Source organism: Rhinatrema bivittatum, chromosome 8 (assembly GCF_901001135.1).
Source record: "Rhinatrema bivittatum chromosome 8, aRhiBiv1.1, whole genome shotgun sequence".
Taxonomy (NCBI): domain Eukaryota; kingdom Metazoa; phylum Chordata; class Amphibia; order Gymnophiona; family Rhinatrematidae; genus Rhinatrema; species Rhinatrema bivittatum.
In genome coordinates, this window is record NC_042622.1 from 174,363,139 (window position 1) to 174,387,132 (window position 23,994).

Consider the following 23,994-nt stretch of genomic DNA (forward strand, 5'->3'; position numbering starts at 1 on the left):
CAGCATCAGCGCTGGCTCAGTGGTTTTCCCCCATGCCCACCGTGCACACACAGGTCCTAAAATATCCTCCAAATAGTTTGACAGGTGATCGTCCCAATTAAAATCGTTTTCTTTGTTCTAAAATATGAAATGTTCCTGTTTTGCTAGATATTCTGTGGCGACGGGTTTTGTAAATTCTCAGCAGAGGAATAGACGCGGCACGTCCAGGTCGCGCTTCTGAAATCTCTCCGCAATACAAACATCTACCGGCAGGGGGAGCCACGAGAGTGCTCTTTGCTTTCGAGAGTTCGTGAAATCTTCCTACGGATCCCACTGGTCCTCCTTTACTAGAAGAACCCGCAATGCAGAGAAGAATTAGAAAGCAAGGGTGCCCCTCTGGATTGCACCCTTGCCCCGGCAGCAGGTCTACAGGGGAGAGGGGGATCGCTAAAGCAAGATGCCTGAAGATGACCTCAAAGCCAAAGGAAGGTGACAGTAAACGGAGACCTATCAATGAATGTTTTCCTTCTGCATCCCCGTTTGTTCAAAGCAAAATTTACGAGTTTCTCTCTAGCTGCTTTGCATCGCGGTTCCAGTCTTGCAGTTGTGTATTCTGGCCACCAGAGGCCCCACGCGCTTGTGTTGGTGGCTGGAATACGAAATGTGTTTGTGTGTCCGGCTCTGCCGGTTTAGAAACATATTTTCCTTCTGAGAAAAAACAGCATCAAAACAATTATTGAAACGTGTAAGCTCTGAGACCAGCAATGCCCTTTTAGCACAATAGTAGACAGACTGTATGATGATATGCTATTTTAGCCTTGTATTTTATAGTAAATGTAAATAATCTGATTTCAATTTTCAAAAACAAAACAAAGATTCAAGGCCCCTTGGAATCTATTGTTTCTTTCCGTTGTGTAAGGACTAGATGAGTCCTGGATGGTGCAAGAGCAAAACAAAACAAAACAAAACATCTGACAGAAATGGTGCGTGGGTGTCATTCCAGAAATAGGTGTCATGGACAAACAGCGGCTGTGGGGCTGCAACGCTTCATAAAACCGTGGCTCCTCTCACAATAGCAAACCCGGCGGAGTGCCATTAGCACGGGCAAAGAATGATGTTAGTAATTTCCTAACCTATTTAACCAGTGACTAACACCATTCTTCGGAAAGCTGCCTTGACCTAACTGCAGAAATGGGGTAATGAAATATTTGGTGTTTGATGACTGATGAGTTCTGATAACAACAGCTTTAGCAAGGAATCCTCTTTATTCGGTAGCTCCCATTATTCATTTGGAATAATTTTCCCCATCTTACACAAACACAATCACAATTCCCCCCCATGTGAGACGATGGGGCACAGTAAATGCCAGTCTGGACCTGGACGATAGAAAAAACATCACTTTTGCATAGAAAAGTTGCCCATTTATTGGTAAACAGCATTAATTTACAGTAACCAGGGTGAAATCTGTTGCTCCCCAGACCATCTGTGAAGAAAAGCTACATGGCTGCTCCAGCACTGGAGTTACCAAATTATTTAGCAGCACACATGAAGCCTGGGTGCTAGCTCTGTGCAATAGAGCTATAGTTAATAAAGAGGACAGAGCATTTCTCTGAATGCATTCCTATCATGCAAGACCCCCAACGTCTAGCACATCCAAGCCCGGGAAACTCTCACTGGCCTCGAGGACCATTTCCCATGAGCTAATCCTTCAGCACTACTCTCCCTTGTCTCTACGCGAAAAATGATGGGCACATCTGATTGTGAAGGGGATAGCGCAGCAGCCACTTCACAGATTGCTCTATCGCGAAACTCCAGAGAGCCAGCAACCTTCTCCTGGAAAAATCACAGCGGGGAAACCCCTTAAGGATCTGTGTCGCCACAGGGCAGGAGAACAACTGTGATGACGTCAGCCCGGCCGAAACTCAGTAATTGCACATGTGTAGAACAAAGCGATTTATAAGCAGTCACATAAGCAGCTACTGTAACCTGGCTGCATTAATTTCTACTAAATGACTTTAGGGCAGCAGCTATCACCTACATCTTCATTGTTGACCGTTATTTCTGCAGCCAAGACAGGCGCACTCATCAAGAGCTCCGGTTTCTCATTTATTTATGTATTTATCAAATTTATAGTCCGTTGATCCGCAGATCTCAGTGTATTACATAATTACAAGCATCCTGATTTTGTTTCACTTTTGAGGAGATGTAAATGTTTGAAAGTAGTGGACAGCTCCACCTGCTCAGGAAACTGCTGATTGTTACTGGAATCCCATAAAAGTAGGATTTCCTTTCAGCAGAATCTGAAAAGAAACTTAATTTAAAAAAAAAAAAAAGGCTTCAAGGTCATTAAAAAAGAGAAATGCAAGGAAATCTAGGAAGGGAGCATGAAAAGATGCAATAGGGCCAAGAAAGCGGCAAAATAATATTTTGAAGAATCTACTTTAGCTCCTATTGTTTCTATAATTGGCAGATTTCACTCTATCCCATACATTTACTGTATTTTAATTCGTGCTCGGCTAAATGAATAGAACAACAGTAATTGATAGTAACCGTATTTTATGACATGGAAGGTTAAGCACCTAGGATGGCGCTGCCCCTTTAAGAGGAAACAGTTCTGTTTATTTTTTCGCTTAGCCCGGTTCCCATGCTGGCGGCGCGAACGCGCCTCTCATTGGCTGCCTGCTCCACAGCTGTTGTCTTCCTGCCGCAACCTAATCCAGGCGACTGGAATTCCCCCGGGCGGTTTCAAGCCCGCGGATTGGTCAGAAAAAAACAAAAAAGAAAATCTGGGCTGCGGCCGCCAGCGACCAACCGGGTGGATGTTGCTACGCGCCATCGGAGAGGTTATAGGTGCGGGCAGGTGTCACTCGGCCGCCAGCAGGTTCGGCTGCGCGACTATTGAAAGGCGGGCACAGGGAGGGGGCGTGGCATTGTCCTGCACAGCTGGCTAAGGTCTTTAGAAGAGAGAGAGAGAGAAAAAAAAAACCAACAACCTTGGGATGGGAGAGTGGGTGATGTGCGTGTCTGCGCGTGAGCGGCTCCGGCTCGTGCCGAGGACGGAAGCCGCCGCTGCTGCTACATTGTAATCGCGTCGCGCGACGACAAGGAGCAAAGCGCGAGCGGCTCTCGGATTAAGCGCAGAGCTGTCAGCGCCCGCCCAGGGCTCACCGGTGAGGCCGCCCCGCCCCCTTCTGCCGCTGCGCACGGACGAAGCTTCGGCTCGGGCTTATTCGGGGAGAAGTGCAACAGCAAGCACCAGAAACATGTTTATGTTTCTATGATATCTCTTTGCAGACGGTGGAATATTTCTCTGGGCTTGTACATTAGGAAGCCAAACTAGCTGCGTTTTCCGAGAGCGAGTGGTAATTTCGAGCACAGTTTCCACGCACTTTATTTTGCTAGAGAGAGAGAGCATCTCAGCATGAAGTTAGCTGCTGCTGCTCCTAATCGGTGTTGTGGCGTTTGAGTCTTGCTCGAGTACAAGAAGTGACGGGCTGGCTCTATAAGGGCATTCATTGCCCGCCTGCATTGTGTGGGCTGTTAAAATGCTTGTGGTGGCCTCCTAATTCAGAGTGACTGCTATAAAGATAACACGCCGGATTATATCGTGTAATTCTGAACTGGACCAGTCAGGGATATAGGATTCAAGGTTTGGCTGTTCTGCTGTACTGTACTTCTATAACGTTGCATTATCTTCTTGGATTTATTTTTTTTACAGTTGTAAAAATGTTTCTTTAAGTCAGAATAACTGTTGAAAAAGATGCTTGGTTGATCCTTCTCTGCATTTGTTTCAAATTCAAGGTAACGCAAATGTCTAGAAGTAAATTTGAACTGAAATGCTTGTATTTGCAATGGAATGGCTTTTTTTTTTTTTAAATTGACTCTCTTATGTAGCATGGAGGGACTTTGGCTACGTAGGGTGTTTTTGGTAGAACTGCAGTTATGCTCTACTGTAAGGCAAAAGGAAACACTCCTGATCCAAAATACACAAATGTGATGGAGTGAAATCCAAGCTCTGCCTTTTGAAGTACAGTGAGTGGCTATAATTGAAAATGGAGCTAAGAGGAACCAGATGACCCTTGTTAATCTATTTCCAGCATATCAGCTCAGACAGCTGGAGGGGGAGGGGAGACCTGGAAATCCATACCGTACCCTACCTGAGCTATTTCAGGCTTGCTAAATCGAGAAATATTCAGGCTCCTGCTCTTAGCCTGACCTTAAATGCCATGTGACTGCCCTTATTTACTAACAGACTGAAATGGGAGGAGGGAGGTCTCTTATCCTGTTCTTGCAGTGCCGTGCTGTCTCTCCTCTGCTGAATCACTGTACAAAGCTGGGTCCCCGATGCAGAATCGTGTCAAGGAAACGCAAAGAATGCACAAATATTTGTTTCACTCCCTTCACAAAAAAAGGGTTCTCTGGTTCTAAGGTGCTGGCTGGTTCCACCTGAAGGCTGGAATGGGGCAATGTCCTCTGTTTTATGGGTAGAGTGCTGAACACAAGATAAATTAAGATGTAGGAAAGAATGATAAGTCAAATTAAGAACTTGAATAAAAGGAAGAGTGGGGGATGGTGGAAGTAAAGTGTTTTGGGGTTTTTTTTATTCTTTTGAGGTCTTAATCAGACTTCATGTTTCCTTGTTGTTTTAGTGTCCTGGCTGGCCTTCAGCACTGGACAGCTTACTGTGGTTTCATTCCCGTTTTCAGCACAGCCACTGTCAGTGGGACAAATGTGCCAAGTGCTTTTCCCATAGACACAAAATGGGAAAACCCCTTAGATCTGGTATGTTGTGAAGGAAACACTCCTGATCCAAAATACACAAATGTGATGGAATTCAATCCAAGCTCAGCCTTTTGAAGTACAGTGAATAGCAAGGACCAGGATGGAGTCAGTATAATTACAGTAATAATCAGGGGAAGCCTCTGCACAATATATTTGTAACCATTAAGACAAAATAGGATTTTGTTCTAATTTTGCTTTAGAGTGTATGTTACACAGGAACATGACAGCAGATAAAGAGCAAATTGGCCTACCCCTTAGCAGATCTGGTCTGTTGTGTAAGTCATACTTCTCACTAGCATGTTAGGGCTTATTCAGAAAGGAATAGAGGGAAAAAAAAAACCCTGAGCATATCATAACTCTGTATTGATCCATGCTGCAACTAACCCCTACTGCGTTTTAGTTCTGGTCACCCCCATCTCAAAAAAGATACAGCGCAACTAGAAAAGGTACAGAGAGAGGCAACCAAACTTGATAAAAGAGGATGGAATGGCTTCCCTATGAGCAAAGGCTCTTCGGCCTGGAGAAGAGGAAATATGATAGAGGTTTATAAAGTCACAAATGGAGGGAACGGGTAAATAGAGAACAAGAATACTCCCTAGCAGGTTTAGAGCAAAATTGAAGAAAAGTTGGCTTCCCCACCCACTCTGAGCACACTCAAGCTGAGGAATTTGTTGCCGGAAGATATTGTCAAGGCTTGTAGCGCAGCTGGGTTTCAAAGGGGTTTGGACAAGTTACTGGAAGAAAAGTCCATAAAGAATGATTAGCCAGGTAGATTTGAGCTGGGAGGGGGAGCCACTGATTATCCTTGGGGGTGAGCAACAAGGAATGGATCGGTCATCTGATTTTTGGTGATCTGGACAGGCCACTAGCAGATACAGGATGCTGGGCTTGATGGACCTTTGATCTGACCCAGAATGGCACTTCTGATGTTTGCAGTTTTGAGTGAGTAAATTCACTGAAAGAATGAAATGTGTTTGGAGTCACACTGTGTGAAGGAGTGCAGTGTGCCAGGCAGGTCTCGTTGGACCTAGAGATTCCTGGATTCTCTGCAGGTTGTGGAGCCCGTTTGTATTGAATTGAACCAACATGAAGATTTATCCTAAGATGATGTACATGTGCTTGTGGTCTCCTAACATCTTAGGCATATTCCTGTGCAGAGCCAATAAATGCATCACTGCCTGCAAAATGCAGTATCTTGTATGTTTCTGTGCTCCAGCTGGTTCATGCAACCCTCTGTTATAGAAGATGACTGACAACTAGAGAGAAGCACAGGGCAACCTGATATTGTGTCACAACTTCAGGCTGAGACCAGGGAAACCTTGCCTCTGTTCTCATCTTCATTACTCACTGCATGACCTTCACCGGTCACCTGCCCCATATGTATTCCTGTTTAGATTGTAGGATAGGGATATTGACAAATACTATTTTTGCTGCAAACTATGGTCAAATTAATTTAGAACACATGTGACCTAGGAGGGTGTGTGCTGAAAGCTGTTTGGGTGGGGGAAGAGTAAAAGCAGCAGCATGTATTGCTTTAGTGCCTGATTCACTAAGCCTTTTGTCCTATTCTGGGGGAGGGGAAGTAGTCCCTTAGTTTGGTTAAAAAAAAATAAAATAAAAGAATGGTAAATATATATGTTTGTCCATCCCATGTGTCTGAGTCTCTAGCCCAACGAGCAGCTTTCTTTTCCAGCCTTGCAAAGATCAAACTGAAGTTATGGCTTTGTATGGAAGCTTTCGGTGTTTGATGGATTTAATTGTTGAGTGGTTATGGCTAATTGTCAAACTGGGGGTGGGACTGGGTTCAGTCTTTAGGATGAAGATTTGTTTGTTATTTTAAATCATAATGTTTGTGTGTGTGTGTATATATATATCCTTTGCAAATATGTGTTTTATAATTTACTCTGGATGAAAAATCAAATCTAAGTAACTAAATAAATAAGCGTACTAGAACATGCCAGTGTGCCGGACTTGTGTGTCATGGTAGAGAGATTGACTTGCCGCTAATTAGGCTAGCAGTCTCTGATGGCCGTTGTAAAGAGAATCTTCCCTCCCATCTCTCTTTTTCCTTTGGTCTTAAACGTGTTTCTTTAAATTGTAAGAAAAGATATTTCTGTTTGCTGAGTTATTGAGCATTAAGATGAGGGAAAGGTTGAGAGGGCGAAGCTGTGCAACATTTTGTTGTTTTGTTCACTTGGCTAAGATTTGAATTCAGCTGAAACTGGTGTGTGTAATAGGGCCTTATCCCCCCGGGGCTGGAAGTGGGACATTAAATTCCAGTCCTTCCCCCAACTGGTCACGTTTTCAACAGTTTCCCTATAGCTCCCTGATAGTTGTAGAATAGCTTTATTTTACAGCTGGAATATAAAAAGAGATCACATGAATATAAATGCCATGCATCCTCATCAGCTCCTTCCAGTCTCCAGCTGAATTGAAAAGTAAAGCATAGCAGAAACCCAGGGAACATAAAAATAAAAAAAAATCTCCATTTTTTTTTTTTGTTTTGTTTTTCCATTTGTCCAGAGGATTTAATTTTGATACATTGAGGCCTTTGCACTAGCTAGGTGCCCGGGGAAGAACTCTGCTTTAGGGATCTTTTTTCTTTTGCTTCAAAAGTTGCATTTTGGACCCAGGCACCTCTTCTCCATCACAAGGAGGGGGAGGGGCGTGGCCTTCCCCAGAAGTGAAAGTGGTCCTTGGTTGAAATGGTCTGTAAAGCAGCAGGGTGCCATTTTCTTCCAGCTTTCACTATTTGTTCCCCCATTTGTTGCTTGCCTTTCCCATGACTGCCCAAGGTGAGTTGCAGCAAAGCACAACATACAACAAATATAAAAATAATATAAATAAACCAGGATAAAAGCAATACAGTAAGCAATTGGGGGGGGAGGGGGAAATAAACCCTTACACTAATGAAACCATCAATAAAACTGAAGCACAACTTTATATTCTAGCAGAGGTAGGAGCGTTTCAAGGTTTACAGAACCCTGCATTCTAACCATTTTTTAAAAATTCTTATTATTGCCGCTTTATTTTTTTGGAAGCACACCTCACCTTGATGCAAACTGCATTGCTGTTCAGTGCTACCAGGCTTGAGGTTCTGTCGCAGATTCTGATACCAGGCAGGTGGCCCTTGGAATCTGGAGCCGAGGGCAACCTATAACTGCAAGGCGACACCTGTCCCTGTGGGTCACACAGCAGCAGCAGCAGCAGCGGTGCAGACTTGTCTGCATGTCTGGGATTCCAGTTTAAAATCTGCTGCTTTGTAGATAAATGAGGGACAAGGACAGAGTCACAGTGTAAATACAGAAATAATCAGGAGGAGCTTCTGCACAATATATTTGTGACCAATAAAGCAAAATAGGATTTTGTTCTAATTTTGCTTTAGAGTGTATGTTACACAGGAACATGACGGCAGATAAAGAGCAAATTGGCCTATCCTGACTACCCAAAGAAGAAAATTCTCAATTAGGCAGATGGGCATATTAATTCCCATATGTAATCCTACACCAGCTCTCCATAGCCACCCTTCCTTCCCTACTAATGTCTTTTACCTAATCTCTCAACCTTTTTAAGAACATAAGAACATGCCATACTGGGTCAGACCAAGGGTCCATCAAGCCCAGCATCCTGTTTCCAATAGTGGCCAATCCAAGCCATAAGAACCTGGCAAGTACCCAAAAGCTAATTCTATTCCATGTTACCGTTGCTAGTAATAGCAGTGGCTATTTTCTAAGTCAACTTAGTTAATAGCAGGTAATGGACTTCTGCAAGAACTTATCCAATCCTTTTTTAAACACAGCTATACTAACTGCACTAACCACATCCTCTGGCAACAAATTCCAGAGTTTAATTGTGTGTTGAGTAAAAAAGAACTTTCTCCGATTAGTTTTAAATGTGCCACATGCTAACTTCATGGAGTGCCCCCTAGTCTTTCTATTATCTGAAAGAGTAAATAACTGATTGACATCTACCCGTTCTAGACCTCTCATGATTTTAAACATCTCTATCATATCCCCCCTCAGCCGTCTCTTCAGCAAGCTGAAAAGTCCTAACCTCTTTAGTTTTTCCTCATAGGGGAGCTGTTCCATTCCCCTTATCATTTTGGTAGCCCTTCTCTGTACCTTCTCCATCGCAATTATATCTTTTTTGAGATGCGGCGACCAGAATTGTACACAGTATTCAAGGTGCGGTCTCACCATGGAGCGATACAGAGGCATTATGACATTTGCCGTTTTATTCACCATTCCCTTTCTAATAATTCCCAACATTCTGTTTGCTTTTTTGACTGCCGCAGCAAACTGAACCGATGATTTCAATGTGTTATCCACTATGACGCCTAGAGCTCTTTCTTGAGTTGTAGCACCTAATATAGAACCTAACATTGTGTAACTATAGCATGGGTTATTTTTCCCTATATACATCACCTTGCACTTATCCACATTAAATTTCATCTGCCATTTTGATGCCCAATTTTCCAGTCTTACAAGGTCTTCCTGCAATTTATCACAATCTGCTTGTGATTTAACTACGCTGAACAATTTTGTGTCATCTGCAAATTTGATTACCTCACTCATCGTATTTCTTTCCAGATCATTTATAAATATATTGAAAAGTAAGGGTCCCAATACAGATCCCTGAGGCACTCCACTGTCCACTCCCTTCCACTAAGAAAATTGTCCATTTAATCCTGCTCTCTGTTTCATGTCTTTTAGCCAGTTTGCAATCCACAAAAGGACATCACCACCTATCCCATGACTTTTTACTTTTCCTAGAAGCCTCTCATGAGGAACTTTGTCAAACGCCTTCTGAAAATCCAAGTACACTACATCTACCGGTTCACCTTTATCCACATGTTTATTAACTCCTTCAAAAAAGTGAAGCAGATTTGTGAGGCAAGACTTGCCCTGGGTAAAGCCATGCTACTGTAGTAAAGCCTACTACTGTTCTCCATTTCCATCTCAACCATGCCCAGAATTTGTGCTGCTGTTCACCACTTCTACTGGGAGGCCATTTCAGGCCTTGTCATTTTTCAGCTTTGATTACAAGACCAATTTGTAATCCAGCAAACCTGGACCTCTTCTGTTCTTATTGTCAGGTTTTGTAGTAATCCCCACAGCCAGTGAGAATTAGTGAGATTCTCCTTGTTCTCTGAGTTTGTTTTAACCATGCTGCCTCCAAGCAGGTCACCTCAATGCAGCTGTACCACTGCTCTTAGTTGTCCCTGCCAGTGTGGGGAGGTCACCCCAGTGCCTTCTTGGACGTTTGATGCAGTTGTCTAAATACCCTCTCTCTCATCTGTTCATATCCCGGAAACAGGCTTTCAGTATAAGCTAGGCCTGTATTTTGGAACAGTGTCCCAGGTGAAATCAGAGCAGAGAATGACCTGTTTTGGTTCAGAAAGCAGCTAAAAACATATTTTTTTCTCTCTAGTTTTTCCTGACAGAACTGCTGGTTAATTAATATTTGTTTTTCTTCTCATTCTGTTTTATTGTTTGTTTTGTAATCATTTGCTGTTTCATGATGTATTATTGCTGTCAGTAAAAATTTTTGCGTTTTTCATTTGTAATCTGCTGAGATTTGTGATCAGCCAAATATAAATAATTCAATTAAATGAGTCATGTCACTGCAGCTTTGGGTCATAACCATGGCTTTGTGTAGGTTACCCCTAGTGCTTTACCCTCCGGGGTAGAGATGAGCTAACGAGCCAGGACAAACCCAGAAAATTATACTAGCCGATTACAATTCAGTATAGGTTTTATATGCTTTCTTTATCTGCCTTTTCTACCTTATCTCAATGCAATGTTTTCGTCGTGTCGGTTATCCATGCATCAACTGAAAGCCTTGAAAAAGCAGCCGATTGGTAACAGGGTGGATAGCAAAAAAGTGGGACTTTGGTGGCCTAGCTAAAACCAATTTTTCCCCTAGATTCATCAAAATGCTACAATTTCACATGGATAACGCCCATGATAAGAAAAAGGGGCGTGTTTATGATCATTTTAGAATTGCCGCCACACGTGCTATGGTATCGTGGGGTGCGTTAAAGTTTTCACAAGTTTTGACTTTTTTATCAGAGTACACAACAAGTTTTCACAACAATATTCTCTTGCCCTAACTTGATAGTCTAGACTAGGGTGAGAGAACATTGTAGAAATCTCATCTTTTGTGAGACTTTCCTCACTCCAAATGACGTCAAATCTTCACTGAGGTGTACTGTGCTGTTCATTCGTCTCACTCTGCATGTCAAACTGGCTCCAAAACCCTAAGCCACCACCAAAACCTCACCTCGAGTTATTAGCTGGCTCTCCTATAGTGTTATAGATAATTGAATACTGTGATGTCCTCACCAGAAGCTTGCTCTCGCTCTTGTTCCCACGCTCCAAGCCCAGAAATGACTGAAATGCAAGCATGCGAGAGTGTGCGTTGCGCTATCACGCAGCGTGAAAATGCTATTCATTTTAATTAATCCCGCCCCTATGAAATATTTGCATTCCCGCAATGCGATACCATTACTATCACATGCGTTATGGTGTTAACGCCTGTGATAACACCATAACGCATTTTGATGGATGTCCCTATTAGATAATTAAGTTAGATATTTGAGGTTTGCTAATTCATAAAATAGATATATAATTGATGAAAGTGAGCAGAGGCCATTCTGCAGTTTTTCCTGCTCATGAGCATGAACAAAATGTTAACAGTTTCTGTGGGTTTTAGCAGCAGGTGATCAATATGAGAGTTGCATTTCCTACTTTTGGGCATCTGTGAGTATCGGACGTACTCTGAATGTTCAGTAGGCTTTTGGGATGTGATTTAATTTCCCTGATGCATATGGTGCTAGGATGTTGGTGCCAGAAGCCTTCGTTCACAACACCCCACGCGGGGTTTCCACCTATTTATTTCTAACAGTCCCTCCCTCCCTCCTATTGCTATTAGTCTGGTCATTGCAGCAACATTCCTGAGGTTGGGAGCAGAGCACCAGAGCTCCTCCTTGAATGCTGTGTAATGGGCTGTAAGTCTGGCCACAGACACCAAGCCGGCCCATCCTGATGCATCTTTTTACACCTGTTGGTTCCCACGTGGTTTGTGCAGTGGAAATGAGTGCCACTTTCTTGAAATTAGGTGTGGCAATGGCAAAATGAAAGCTCAGGGGCATTTACAACAAGAAATATGAGAGCCTGGAGGGCATAATTTAGTGTTAAACCTTTCTACATTTTAAACCTAAAACAAGGTTAAAGAAAATGTTTTAAATTGTGTCCGGAAGTGTCATGGAAACCTTTTTCCACTTCTGAGGCCCTGAGCAGAAGATTAAGGACCATTGAAGGAAGCAGGGTGTTGGACACCAGCCAATCAAATTTTTGACTCTGCATTGTAGGGCACTTGCATGAGGCTTGTAGTTTGTCATCCCTGTTTATTACTGGCAGTCCGTTCCCTGTCTTGAGGCATTAGATAAAGCACTACTCATCGGCAACAACTAGTAGGGGGTGTAAAGCAGGAATACTTGAAAGACGTGGAATTTTAAATTATATAACCGCGCAGAGAAGTGGCACTGTGTGTTTCAACAGTGCAGGTCACACAACAGATTTTGGAAGTCCCTGCCTCAAACGTCTTGAGTGCTGTGATGAAGGAAGATATTACTGCCATCACTGTCTCCTGAAAATGCAAGGAGTAGGTGAACCGACCCCATGAACTTAAGAGCAACTATCTTCAATTATTTATTTTTTTTTATTATTTAACGGGGGCATTCTCTTGTGAGGGAGACTATAGCGGGTACCCCGTCTGTTATTTCCTCGTTGCCCATGTGAGCATTTACTTGGCATTGAGTAGCAATGGCTATATGAATATCCAGAGCTCATGCGTGTTGACATTCAGAAGGCAATCCCAATTTTGATGTTACTGTTTTTAATCTCTCAGCCAACTGGTTCATGTGTGGTGTGAGCCAACAACTTCAAAATTTCAGCATAAGAAAAATAAATAATGCAGAAAATTTTGCAATCAATTTTTTTTTTTTTTTTTTTTAAACGGCTGTTTCATCCTGTTCCAGCTCAGTCAGAATCAGGGCCAGAATGTGGCACCAGGAGCGTTTGCAGCTCTCTGCTTTGTATCCTCATCCCAGCTTAGAATTAGATTTTAGTCATTGTGGTGACACTCCTCGGCCAGTGGCCATGCACCAGGGCTCCTTCCAGAACCCTGCAGTCATGGGCCATAAATCCCACCACTAGGTGTCGCCCTTGAGCAACAACCCTGGCGCTGCAACATCCCCAGCCCTGGCTGCCCCAGGATGTGGAAGACCTGACCCAGCACTTAGGAGCTGCACAAGCAGGCCGGCCTCTTATTTTAGTAATCCTGTTCAGAAGGCCATTCACAGCTGCGAAGAGTGGACTAGCTGTGATGATATGCAGAGAACAGCAGCCACATACCGTATTGCACTGACCGGCCAGGCTGCTGCTGCTTGGTGCAGGAGGTTTGATTTTGCTCGGCAGAGGGGAGCTGCTGATACATTTTACACACCCTGTGATGTCAGTCTTGGGGGGGGGGGAGGGGCCTTGTTGCTGTAGTGAATAGTGCACAAGTGCTTCTGCCGCATGTGTCTCTGAGTTAGCGCAAAGTACATGCACCATGGAAGCTGGGACATGCTCTTAGCCACCTGGAAGAGAGTTGTTTTCCACTTACCATCCCATGCACCTGGGTGAACAGAGTTGTTGGCATGGGGTGAGTGCAGTTCCAAAAGAGTTAGACTTTGCTGTAGATTTCTGGGGTTTTGCTGAAGATTAACCAGTTTTTGGTGGAGATTGGTAACAGCCAAGTACAGAACACATGGGCCCAGGATATTGTAGCTAGTAAGGTAAAGGAGAAACCAATTCACATAGCCCCCCCTATATTTTTTCCTTATACAATGGATAGATGCTTGTGGTTTCTGTTCCATGCATAATTTAACTTCGTGAACCTGGTAAATCAGCCGTGGCTCCTTGCCTGCTTGCTTGCTTTATTTTTATAGACTCTGCTGATGAGGATGGTTACTTGATTCATGTCTCTTTGAACTGAGGTTGGATAGGAGATGTATTGAGCAAATGCAAGGGCAGTCTGCACTCTGGTTTATTTGTGGCTTGGTTTTCAGAAGGATTGGGGGGGGGGGGGAGTAAAAACATGCCTTTGAGGGTGGAGGTGATCTTCCTCCTCCTTTCTCTATCTGGCTTTTGTCAGCGAGCCATCAGGCATGGCCTCACTTTTTTTGAACCGTCGGATGTGGCTCCCGGGTACGGCTGCTTCTCTGTATCAGGCAAGTGCTGAAGCCAAACCTACTGTGGTGAGAGAAGCAGGCGGCGGGCCCCCTTCAAAGTTACTCTTATTGTTGCAGGCTTTGACTGGTGAGTATTTAGGATTATTTTAAGAGCAGCGCTCAGTTCGGCTGCCCCCATCCGGGGTCCCATCTAGTTTGGGAATCGAGCTCAAGCCTCCTGCATAGCATTTCAACTATTGGATTGTTGACAATTGCTGTTTGGGATTAGAATCTGCTGTTTATCTGACAGCAAAGAATAAAAGCAGCCCCACAAAACAAAATGATGCATAGGTGGTAGGGTTTTGTTTTGGGGGTTTTTTTTTTCACAATATCTTTATTTGACTTTTATCGGAGTACACAGCAATCATTAATGCTTATGCCCCACCAATAGAATTGGTAGTTATTCATTTTTGATACTATCACACTGATAGGATTCATTTTTCTGGTCCTTTTTCCCCTGTGGGGTAGGTGTGCAGGGGTAAAACCAACACCCCAGTGACCATTAAGATTACAGGGTAAGTGAGGATCCAGAGGACTGGATAATTCAAATGAATTGTCACAGAGCCTTTCAAATCTAAGGACTTAAAATGTGCCCCGTGTGAAATGGGAGGTGATGTCAATTCAGTTCCAGGGGTGGGGGAAGGGCCATAGCGGAAGTGCTTACATCGTGACCCTTGTCAGATTCCCACAGATTTGTAACTTCTGGTCACCTTGATTTCTGGCAAAGGAATGAGAAAGTACAATCTACACAACCTTCCTTGCATATACGCTTAAGAGGTCAATATTCAAAGCCATTTAGGTGGCTAACTCATAAGCTATCCGTCCAAATGGCAAGTTTTGCAATATTATTCAGCTAACTTAGCCGAATTTCAGTTATATCCAGCTAAATTAGCTGGGTAGCTTTAAGCCTGCTTCAGAGGAGGCCTTTAAATTATCCGGCCATGCGTGTTTGGGTAATCAGATATCTTCAAAAGATATCCAGTTAAGTAGCACCCTTTGATTTCTCACCCCCCTTCACCATAAATGTTTAAACCCACCCGGTGGTCAGGACCCCTCCCCAACCCCTCCAAATGTAACAACAAAGTAGATATCGGCACTGTCCGGGCCCGGCCCTCTCTCTCCCCCCACTAACAGGTCAATACAGTAAAGTGCGGCCGCGGTTATCCTGCTCCTAACCCGCTTTCTACTCACTTTTCGGCCGCGTTAGTCCAACCCGCGATACACTATCCCCTTTAACCCATTCTTACTCCTCTTTAAATCACCGGGTAACCCCTTCCGCCCGCGGCATGTATATTAGATGTAAACTATTGAATTAGCTATTCCCTCCCATACAGTAACGCGCGCCCCAACTATCGCTTTTTTACCCTGCTGTTTTGCCGCGCGTTTAACCTGCTAACTTACCGCCTACCCTTACCCCTGCGTTAGAGGCAGGGGTAAGGGTAGGTGGCAAACTTTCCCCCAGCCCCTGCTCACCTGCCCTGGCCGCGTCCATGGGTGCCGGTCTCCGGGGCAGCCCCAGTCCTCTCTACCCTCCTCCCGAAGCAACGAAAAGCGGAAAACGAAAAAAAAAATTGAGTCTCCAGGGATCACGGATCCTCCGGAGACTTACTTTTCTTGCAGCCCTCCTCCGGAGACGGACCGCGGCTCCCCTGCCTCCCGAAAAAGGGAAAAAAAAAAATCGAGTCCCCCGCCGGCGGAAAAATCGAAAAAAAAAAAATCAACGAGTCTCCAGCGATCACGGATCCTCCGGAGACGGACCGCGGCTCCCCTGCCTCCCGGAGGCAGCTGCCGGCGAAGGATGCCTGCACGGGCGAAAGCGGCCCCTGTGCGTGCAATTTGGCTGCTCAAGGCGTGACGTCACGACGTTTGGCGAGAGAGGACTGGCAATCCCGAGCGTAGGAGAACATCCACTTCCTGGTACCTGTCATTTCAAATGTCATTTGAAATGACAGATACCAGCGTGTCCGTGAAGCGTTAGGCCAGCGCACCCAGGATACTGTATAGCGCTCTATACAGTAAAATGGGTTGCGCAGGCCTAACGCTTCACGGATGATTCTTGGACGCAGCGGTAGGTGAGCCGGACTGTGCGTGCGGCAAACGCGGGAGCGCCCGGCACTAACGCAGCTCTTCCTACCGCTCCTTACTGTATCGGCTTACTGTAATGTAAAAAAGATGTGCCTCGTCAGCCTTCCCTCCCCCCCCCCCCCCCCCCCACCACCACCATCACTGCCCTGCCAGCTACCCTGTACCTGAATCGTGGCACCTTTTTTTAATACCTGGGAGCACAACACGTGTCACAATCCTGGGTGCTTCCAGGATTATTCCAGTAATAGCGCGGGAAGCGTTCACTGTCCGTGCAAACGTTTCGCCCGGATATCTGCCAGGATAAAATATTTTACACAGACAGCAAAAGCGTCCAGCACCGTTAGAGGAACGCTGGGCATGCCCGAGATTGTAGAGCACTGTGACCCTGGGTATAAAAAGGAGGCCACAATTCAGGTACTGTGGGGGTGAGGAGGTAACATTTTATTGTGTGTATTTTAGTGAAGAGGAGGGCCAAAGAACTTCGATATCTGCTTTATTTTTACATTTGGAGGGGGTTGGGCAGGGGTGGTGGGGAGGTCCTGGCCAGCACATGGGTTTGGACTTTTGTGGGGTGGGAATTGGGCCAGGAGGCTCGCAGTTTGTTTGTTTGTTTATTTATTTATTTATTTTAAATCAAAGTCAGAGAGTGCTGCTTAACAGGACATCTTAAGAAATAGCTAGCTAGATGCCTCCTGGGTCCTATTCAAAAGCTGGCTGGTTAGGTTTAAAGGTAGCCAGCTAAAGGTAGCCAGATAACTTTGGGGGAGGGTATTCAGCAGATGTTTTATCCTGCTAGATATCTGGCACAAGTAGTCCGGCTGTCTTGTCCGCTCGCCGGTTCAATGAATATGGACCTCCTTGAAACCAGACCTCTCGTATAACAAATCTTTCAGTGCAGAAAAATGGCTCGTCAAGGGGGGCAGCTGGATATTTCAACAACTGTAAATAGCATATTTTCTGCTTTCTCTTGAAAAGTAATGCAGGAGCCAGATTTAGAGAAAAAGCATTTCTTTTTCTGGTGGTTGTCTTTCTGTTTAAAACATTTGTCTTTCCCGGTAGACGGCCTTTTCAAACTTCTTAAATCTCCTTTTTAAGATGTTATGAATTCTGAGGAAATGGTTGTGCAGAACAGGCCAGGCCATGAAAGGAGTAGGGAGCTCTACAAATCCTTGCACGCTGACAAAACTTGGAAAGAGCACCTTATTTGCCTCCAGCGGTCTGATAAGACATTTTCCAGTTCTAGAGGCTCGGTGACTGCATGCACGCAGGGATTGCCCTGCAGCACATCACTGAGCAGCTAACCTACAGCTGAGATGTGCCAAAACAAGATCCTTTGTATATAGCGTTTATAGACACTGAGGTGCAAATGCCTTCACGAATGCAGTATTGCGTTCAAATGTGTCCAGCAATGCATGTAATCGATGACGTTTGCTTTATGGACATTATTTACTGTTTTGTTGCCTTTAATTTTCTGTAAAATCTTCAAATTCTGCAAAATAGCTGAAGAATCATGCAAATAAGCTCATTAGCAATTTTTGCATAGCAAAATTACATGTGAAGAATTGTGCCATGTGTCAGTTTTCCACAAAATTTAACTGCATCTCAGTGTGGTGCAGTTAAGGGGTGTGGGTTTTTTTGTGAGAGTCCTTGATTTCTTGTGGATTTCATTGCACAAAAAAAATTGCATCCAAACTATTTGCATAATGTTTAAATGAGCTGGTAGCACAAGAATCTTCTCGCAATAGTTGGTTCCTTTTGGCAAGCAACTTCACCGCTTAGTACATCACCCCCCTACCTCCTCCAGTTTGACATTTTAGACTCCGGACCTTTTCCCCTATACTACGGCCATTGTCTTCCTAATCTGCCTGGCTTGGGGCCAGTGCTGCTGGGCCTCTTCTCTGGTTCTGCACTGTTCCTCTGCTGGCTGCATCCTGAGGTTCCCCAGCCTCCCATCTACCTTCCTTTGTGATATCTCCAGCATGCCAGACGGGAGAAGAGCTGTGCAGTGCAAGAACCCAGAGGCTTGTGGTGCTGGTCAAAAATCAGAGCTGATCCTTATATTTATTGTCTTCCAAAAATATTCTTTTATGAAACCAGAGAGCCGTGAGAGCGAGTGTGTTGTTTGCTCTGCCCACCCAGTGGGGGTAGAAGATTACAGTAAACTGCCCTCACGCTCCCAATCTGTAAGCAATCCGAAGGAATTTGCTGAGACGTGTTGCTTTGGTTCATTAGCTCAGTAGGTCACCCCACTGGGAGTTTAATCTGTTCTGTTTAAGGCAGAGCACTTCAGAAAATGTAGACAACTAGGTTTGCTGAAGAATTTGTAATCTGAGGTTTGTTTTATTCTCAATTATCCCGTTTTGCCTGTGTTTTCCCTCTCTGATGGTGTATAGCACTGTATGCTCAAGCAGCATAAAAATCTAGCTGATGTTCTGAGTGAACTGATGCCTCTCTTTTAATACACGTGTTCTGCATTCTGATTGATGATTTTCAGGTAAAAAGAGCTATTCTGACAGTATATTTAAGAGCTGCACGTGACACCCATAACCGAGGCTTAAGTAACGATGTGCTCCTCAGACTCTCGCTATAGGCGTGACATGCTTTAGAGAAGCTCAGGGACAGTGTGTGTGTTTGGGATGATGGTCAGACTTATAGGGTTTAAATCTGAAGTTCTGTTTGAATATATATATATTTTTTTTAATGTTTGTCTTATTCCTATTTAAACGCAGGTTGTAAAAAAAAGTCCCCCCCACAGCAGAAGAGAGTGAGAGAAAAGCTCTGCCTCTGAAGACAGCCGTGCCCAGTAGCGTGTGGAGCCCCTGCTCCCACACACTCCACCTGCAGAACCACGGCCTTCACCTGCGTCTTCCGCTGTTTCCCGTGCGACCCTTCCTGTGGGAGCGCCTCCTGGGCCACCCCCGAGTTCACGCAGCGTTCGGTGGCTCCGATGGTGAAGATGACGAGGTCCAAGACTTTCCAGGCTTACCTGCCCTCCTGCCACAGAACCTACAGCTGTATCCACTGCAGAGCTCACCTCGCCAACCACGACGAGCTGATTTCGAAGGTGTGTGTGAGCATGTGGGCTGGGTCTGGGGGGGGGGGGGGGGGCGCTGCCTGATAGCAACCCAAGTCAAGCCTCTCTCTATCCTTCCCAGACCACCGAAGAGCGGCCATAAGTCCAGGCCCTCACCTCTGAGCGGTTTTTGAACACTTCAGAAACGAAAACCAGGGGAATGCTTTAGAAAGACGGTATAAAGAAAAATAGAAGCGGTAATAGTGGATTCACTTAGTTTTATGGCCATAGAGTGAGCGGTTCCAAACTCAAAGGGTTGATGATGGCTTAAAATGCCATGAAAAGAAGATTATTTGGGGGTCATAGACTGAGGAATCTTGTGCCAGGGGGACTCCTTGAGGAAGAAGATCTGATCTGCCATTTGTGCAATATAGCATAAATTATCTTTATTTTCATGATGATTTTGATAGTATGAAAGGTGAGCCTGAAGGAGATTAATATCATGACACATGTGAAAGGTTTTGTTCAGTGGTCTTATGAAGTTGTTTTGGAAATGGAAACTTTTATATTGCAAGCTATGAGACTATGCCCTGTGGTGTTCTGTGGTTAGAAGGTCCTGGTATTAGGCATTTCCTCTTCCTTCCTCTATCTCACTTTTTTTGTATAAATAAATTTAAGAAATGTGCACTTTTTATATTGTATAGCAGTGACGACAATAGGAATCGGATAAAACAAGCCCTTTATTGAAACGCCCGACTCTGGCCGAGTTTCGCTCTTTGCACAGAGCTGCCTCAGGGGCAATTAATAAATCCAGGACTTGGGATTGTCAATGTAGAAAGTAGCATATTAGTTGTCAGCATGGATGAATTCATGCGAAAACAATTAGATTTTTCTTATCCACAAGCTTGACAATTCGTGACTTTGCTCGTCAGTTTGGCTCTTATACACATCGAATGTGTTTGACATTACAGTTGTTATTCATAGCCCCGCTATGTGGATAAGAAAAATCTAATTGTTTTCGCATGAATTCATCCATGCTGACAACTAATATGCTACTTTCTACATTGACAATCCCAAGTCCTGGATTTATTAATTGCCCCTGAGGCAGCTCTGTGCAAAGAGCGAAACTCGGCCAGAGTCGGGCGTTTCAATAAAGGGCTTGTTTTATCCGATTCCTATTGTCGTCACTGCTATACAGCTCACTGGATCGGCTACCGATTTGTTTTTTGGGTCCACCACTTTTTATATTGTAGGCAGTGGCTAATTTTGAGGCTACCTGTGTGTGTGATGAGGAGCCAAAGGTTTTTTGCTTTTTAATGTATGTACCTATGCACATGGGCTGAATTAGCACAAGTCTCGCCCTTGTCAGCAGTACTGTCAGCCTTCAAGGTTTCAACCCAAGCTACTGTCCATTCATACCTTCTCAGGAGCATAATTCAGTTACCTTTTAAAGCACAAAAATAAACACATCTATCAAAAGTCAATCTTTCCTTCACTTGCCTCATGCTTGGGTCATGCTCTTATTAACCAATTTTGAGGCAAGTGAAGGAAAGATTGATCTTGGATTTGGAGGGGTTTGTAGTGGTTTTGTGTGTGGGGGTTTTTTTGTTTTTAAGGTAACTGAATTATGAAAGTTCATGATAGTTTGTGTGCCTTATACATGCATAAGTACAGCCCAAGGGCAGTGCAGTCTCAGAAGCAATCAAACAGTGAACTTGGGAAAGGTACCTGGAGTGTGATAGGCTGTAAAGCAACGAGATGCAGTGTCTGTGGCTCTGTGTTACACCGCATCATTTTTAAAACCTCACCGAATCCAGTGAGTAGCGGGGCAGTAATGTTTGCTCCAGCCTTCTGCTGATGGAGCATTGCTAGATCAGCGAGTGGGGTCTTGCTGAGAGACAGACGCAGAGGCTGTCTTGCTGGAGAGTGCTCAGTTCTTGTCCCAGCTGGCATTGCAGTATGTTTTCTAATGTCTGTACTGGCAGTAAAATATCCCATTAGATTTACTCATCCCAGAAAGATTTCGTTAGCTCAGACAACACCGGGAGTGATTTAATCGACTGAGCATAGAGAGGAAAAAAAAAAAAAACCAAACAAACAAACTGAAGCATGGGATTTTAAGGCCATGGAAACAGACCAGCTGCTCAAAGCAGCGCACTTACACAGAGGCAGGGTGATCTGGTGCTGTCTGACCATCTTGCTTCTTACGTAGTGGCCACCCAAGAGAACGTGAAAGATGCTACCAGGTCAAAGCTTTACTTAGAGTAAGATGGAATTCAAGATTTTAAGTATAATATGATTGCAGAAAGACTTGGTTTATATAGAGAGTTTAATCATTTAGTCATTGAAATCTATAGCTATTCCTAGCTGCAACTCTGGGATGAACTGTCATGTTAATTATGTCCATGTTGGGAGCTCTGTGATGTGTATCTGCCAATAAATATCTTCTGTTTAAATTGCTAACTGTCCATCCTTAGAGCTAGTGTCGCTTATTTAGCCACAAAATGCATCGCTTTCTCTCTCTTCCCTGATGCCATATATGATAGATAGTAACATAGCAAATGATGGCATATAAAGATTAATTGCCCCACCAAGTTTTGCTGCTGTAGCTCAGAATATCTCCCAGCTGTCGTCCATACAAGCTTGATCACCTGCAGGATAATATCGCTCCTTTTGAGAGTCCATTTTTGTTTCCTTCTTTGGCCATCTAGCTTTCTGGGTCAGTGGTAACTTATAAGTTCCCGTACTTAAACCAGCACTCGGAGCCCGCCTCCCCCCCCCCCCCCCCCCCCTTTACCAATGTCTTTCGCTCACAGTTTTTCAAGCCTTTTCTTGCTACCGTCCTTTGTATCTATCCCAAGCATGCTTCAGTTCTGTCACAGGATTGGCATCTACCACCTTTAAAATATTTCCATTTTTTTTTTCCTTTCCAGGCATGTGCAGGCTCAACAGTTTGTTTTTTTTTTCAAATGTTGGCATGCAGCAACAAGACCTGGATTAATTAAGTGAAAAGGCATAGAAGTGTGATGCTAATCGAACTCTAATTAGGTCTTCATTTAGTTTGTAACATCTGTGAGTATGTAAAGAATTGGAGGAATTTTGATGTTTATGGCACGGCGTTTCCAGCAAGAGAGTATCACTTACTTGACATACAGCATTGATCTCTCGCTTTCTCCAGTACACTCCTTCTTAGCCAAATATTAGTGTGTGTGTGTGTGTGGGGGGGGGGGGGGGTGTTCCTGTCTTTCGGAGAACTCCTCTTCCTTGAGTGCATCTGTTGGAGGATTAAAACATCTGTCTCCTTGCAGCCCAGATCTCTCTCTGGGGTTGCAGATGTTGACATGTGTACTGCCACTCGGGATCTCAACTGGAATGGCCCTTGCCTTGCGGTACCAGGTATTCCTCTTTCAGCAGAGGAGCCAAGATGGGAAACCATTTTATTTTCTGGAAGTTTTCTCTCAAATGTAGGGAACATTTTCAAAGGTGGGGAAAGTTTTTTTGTTTTTTTGTTTTTTTTTTTTTTTAAATACGCCCTCCAGCATTTGCCTCTCCTACCTGACCCAAAGTAATGTAACGTACAGTATCTAACAGATTTATCCTCCTCCTCCTCCCATCTCGAGCTTCTTTCTAGCACAGACCACATCTTTGCTCCCCTTGGGTGCTCTTGGTACTAAGGTTACCTGTTCAGACCAGGGGGATTGATCTATTCCTGGTTTCGCCCTAATGCATGCATGGGGATGTGGACTTTCCTTTTTTTTTTTTTTTTTAAAGAACTCTGAACAGCCTCTCCATGAATGCAGTGCGCTAAGGCCACAATTGGCTAATCCTCTTTGGGCTGAATGGGGTGAGTTGGCATCTCCTAAGTGCTGGCCATGCCTGTGCCTCCCTTGACACTCCAGTGTTTAGAGTATAAACCAGCATGACCTGTGCCAAAGGCACATGTTCCCCTGGAGCGTTGGCATCAGCCGTTCCTGAGGTTCTCCTCTTGCGTGGTTGACACAGTGAGGCTGCACGCTCTCTTCCTTGCCCCCCACCTCTTCCTCGTCTTAAAGGAGTCATCTCTTGCCATCAAATTGCATTTGAATGGAAAACTACAGCGGAGGAAAGATAACGGATGTGCTACAGTTTGACCAGTAGGAGGGCTTCCTTTTGGCTGATTGGAGAGCTTTGGTTCCAGACCAAAAAGGTTGCTGTTTCTTGTCCCGGCTGAGATGATTCCTCCATGCAGTAGCTTTCTAGGAGTTTGACTTTCTACGTGGGAAACCGGGCACATGTTTAAGTGCTGCCCAGTGGCCACTGAGCTGATCTGTCCTTTTCTGTTTTTGTCAAAACTGATCCTGTTATTTCCAAAAAAAAAACAAAAAACCACAGAACCTTTTTCTTATTGCAGAGGCATTCAGAGACCCAAAGGAGCATTCAGAAAATAAACTTGTAAACTCCGAATCAGACAAGTTGTTCACAGCCTCTTGGGGAAGGGGAGAGCAGAGGAGCACCCCAGTCATTCCATAATGGTGACACCTAGTGGCCGGATTCAGAGCTTGCGATTGCAGGGTTCCAGGAGGAACACTAGTGCATGGTCCTAGGCCAGGACAGTCACCACAATGACTGAACTAAAATAAGCTAGGAGGAAAGAGCAAATTTAAAACATATATTTGAGAAAATATATATATATTTTTTTTCAGTTGGCGCACAATTAAGCTGCAGAATTTGGAGGATGTGGTCAATGTTAATGGCCCAGCCGGGTTTAATAGAGGTTTGGACAAGTTTTCTGGAGAGAATGTCCATTAATATGTATTAGCCAGGCAGAGACAAGGGATCACCACCTCCTTACTTCCAGGAAGCGACCTCGGCATGTCCA

General features: G+C 44.4%; 1 protein-coding gene across 7 annotated transcripts in view; it reads left to right on the forward strand.

Annotated features, from left to right (window-relative positions):
• The first annotated feature begins 336 nt into the window (after positions 1 to 336).
• The window catches only part of YPEL2 (yippee like 2), a 59,186-nt gene continuing 35,528 nt past the window's right edge, over positions 337 to 23,994 (forward strand). Inside the window, exons 1-2 of one of the 7 annotated variants that reach the window (XM_029612729.1) lie at positions 337 to 468; positions 18,853 to 19,187. In XM_029612729.1, coding sequence (XP_029468589.1) covers positions 19,071 to 19,187 — 117 coding nt within the window. In that variant the 5' untranslated portion in view covers positions 337 to 468; positions 18,853 to 19,070. Of the gene's footprint in view, positions 469 to 2,844; positions 3,781 to 3,802; positions 5,704 to 18,852; positions 19,188 to 23,994 lie in introns of those variants that run through there. The other 6 variants (XM_029612725.1, XM_029612726.1, XM_029612727.1 and 3 more) reach the window with 6 other exon arrangements.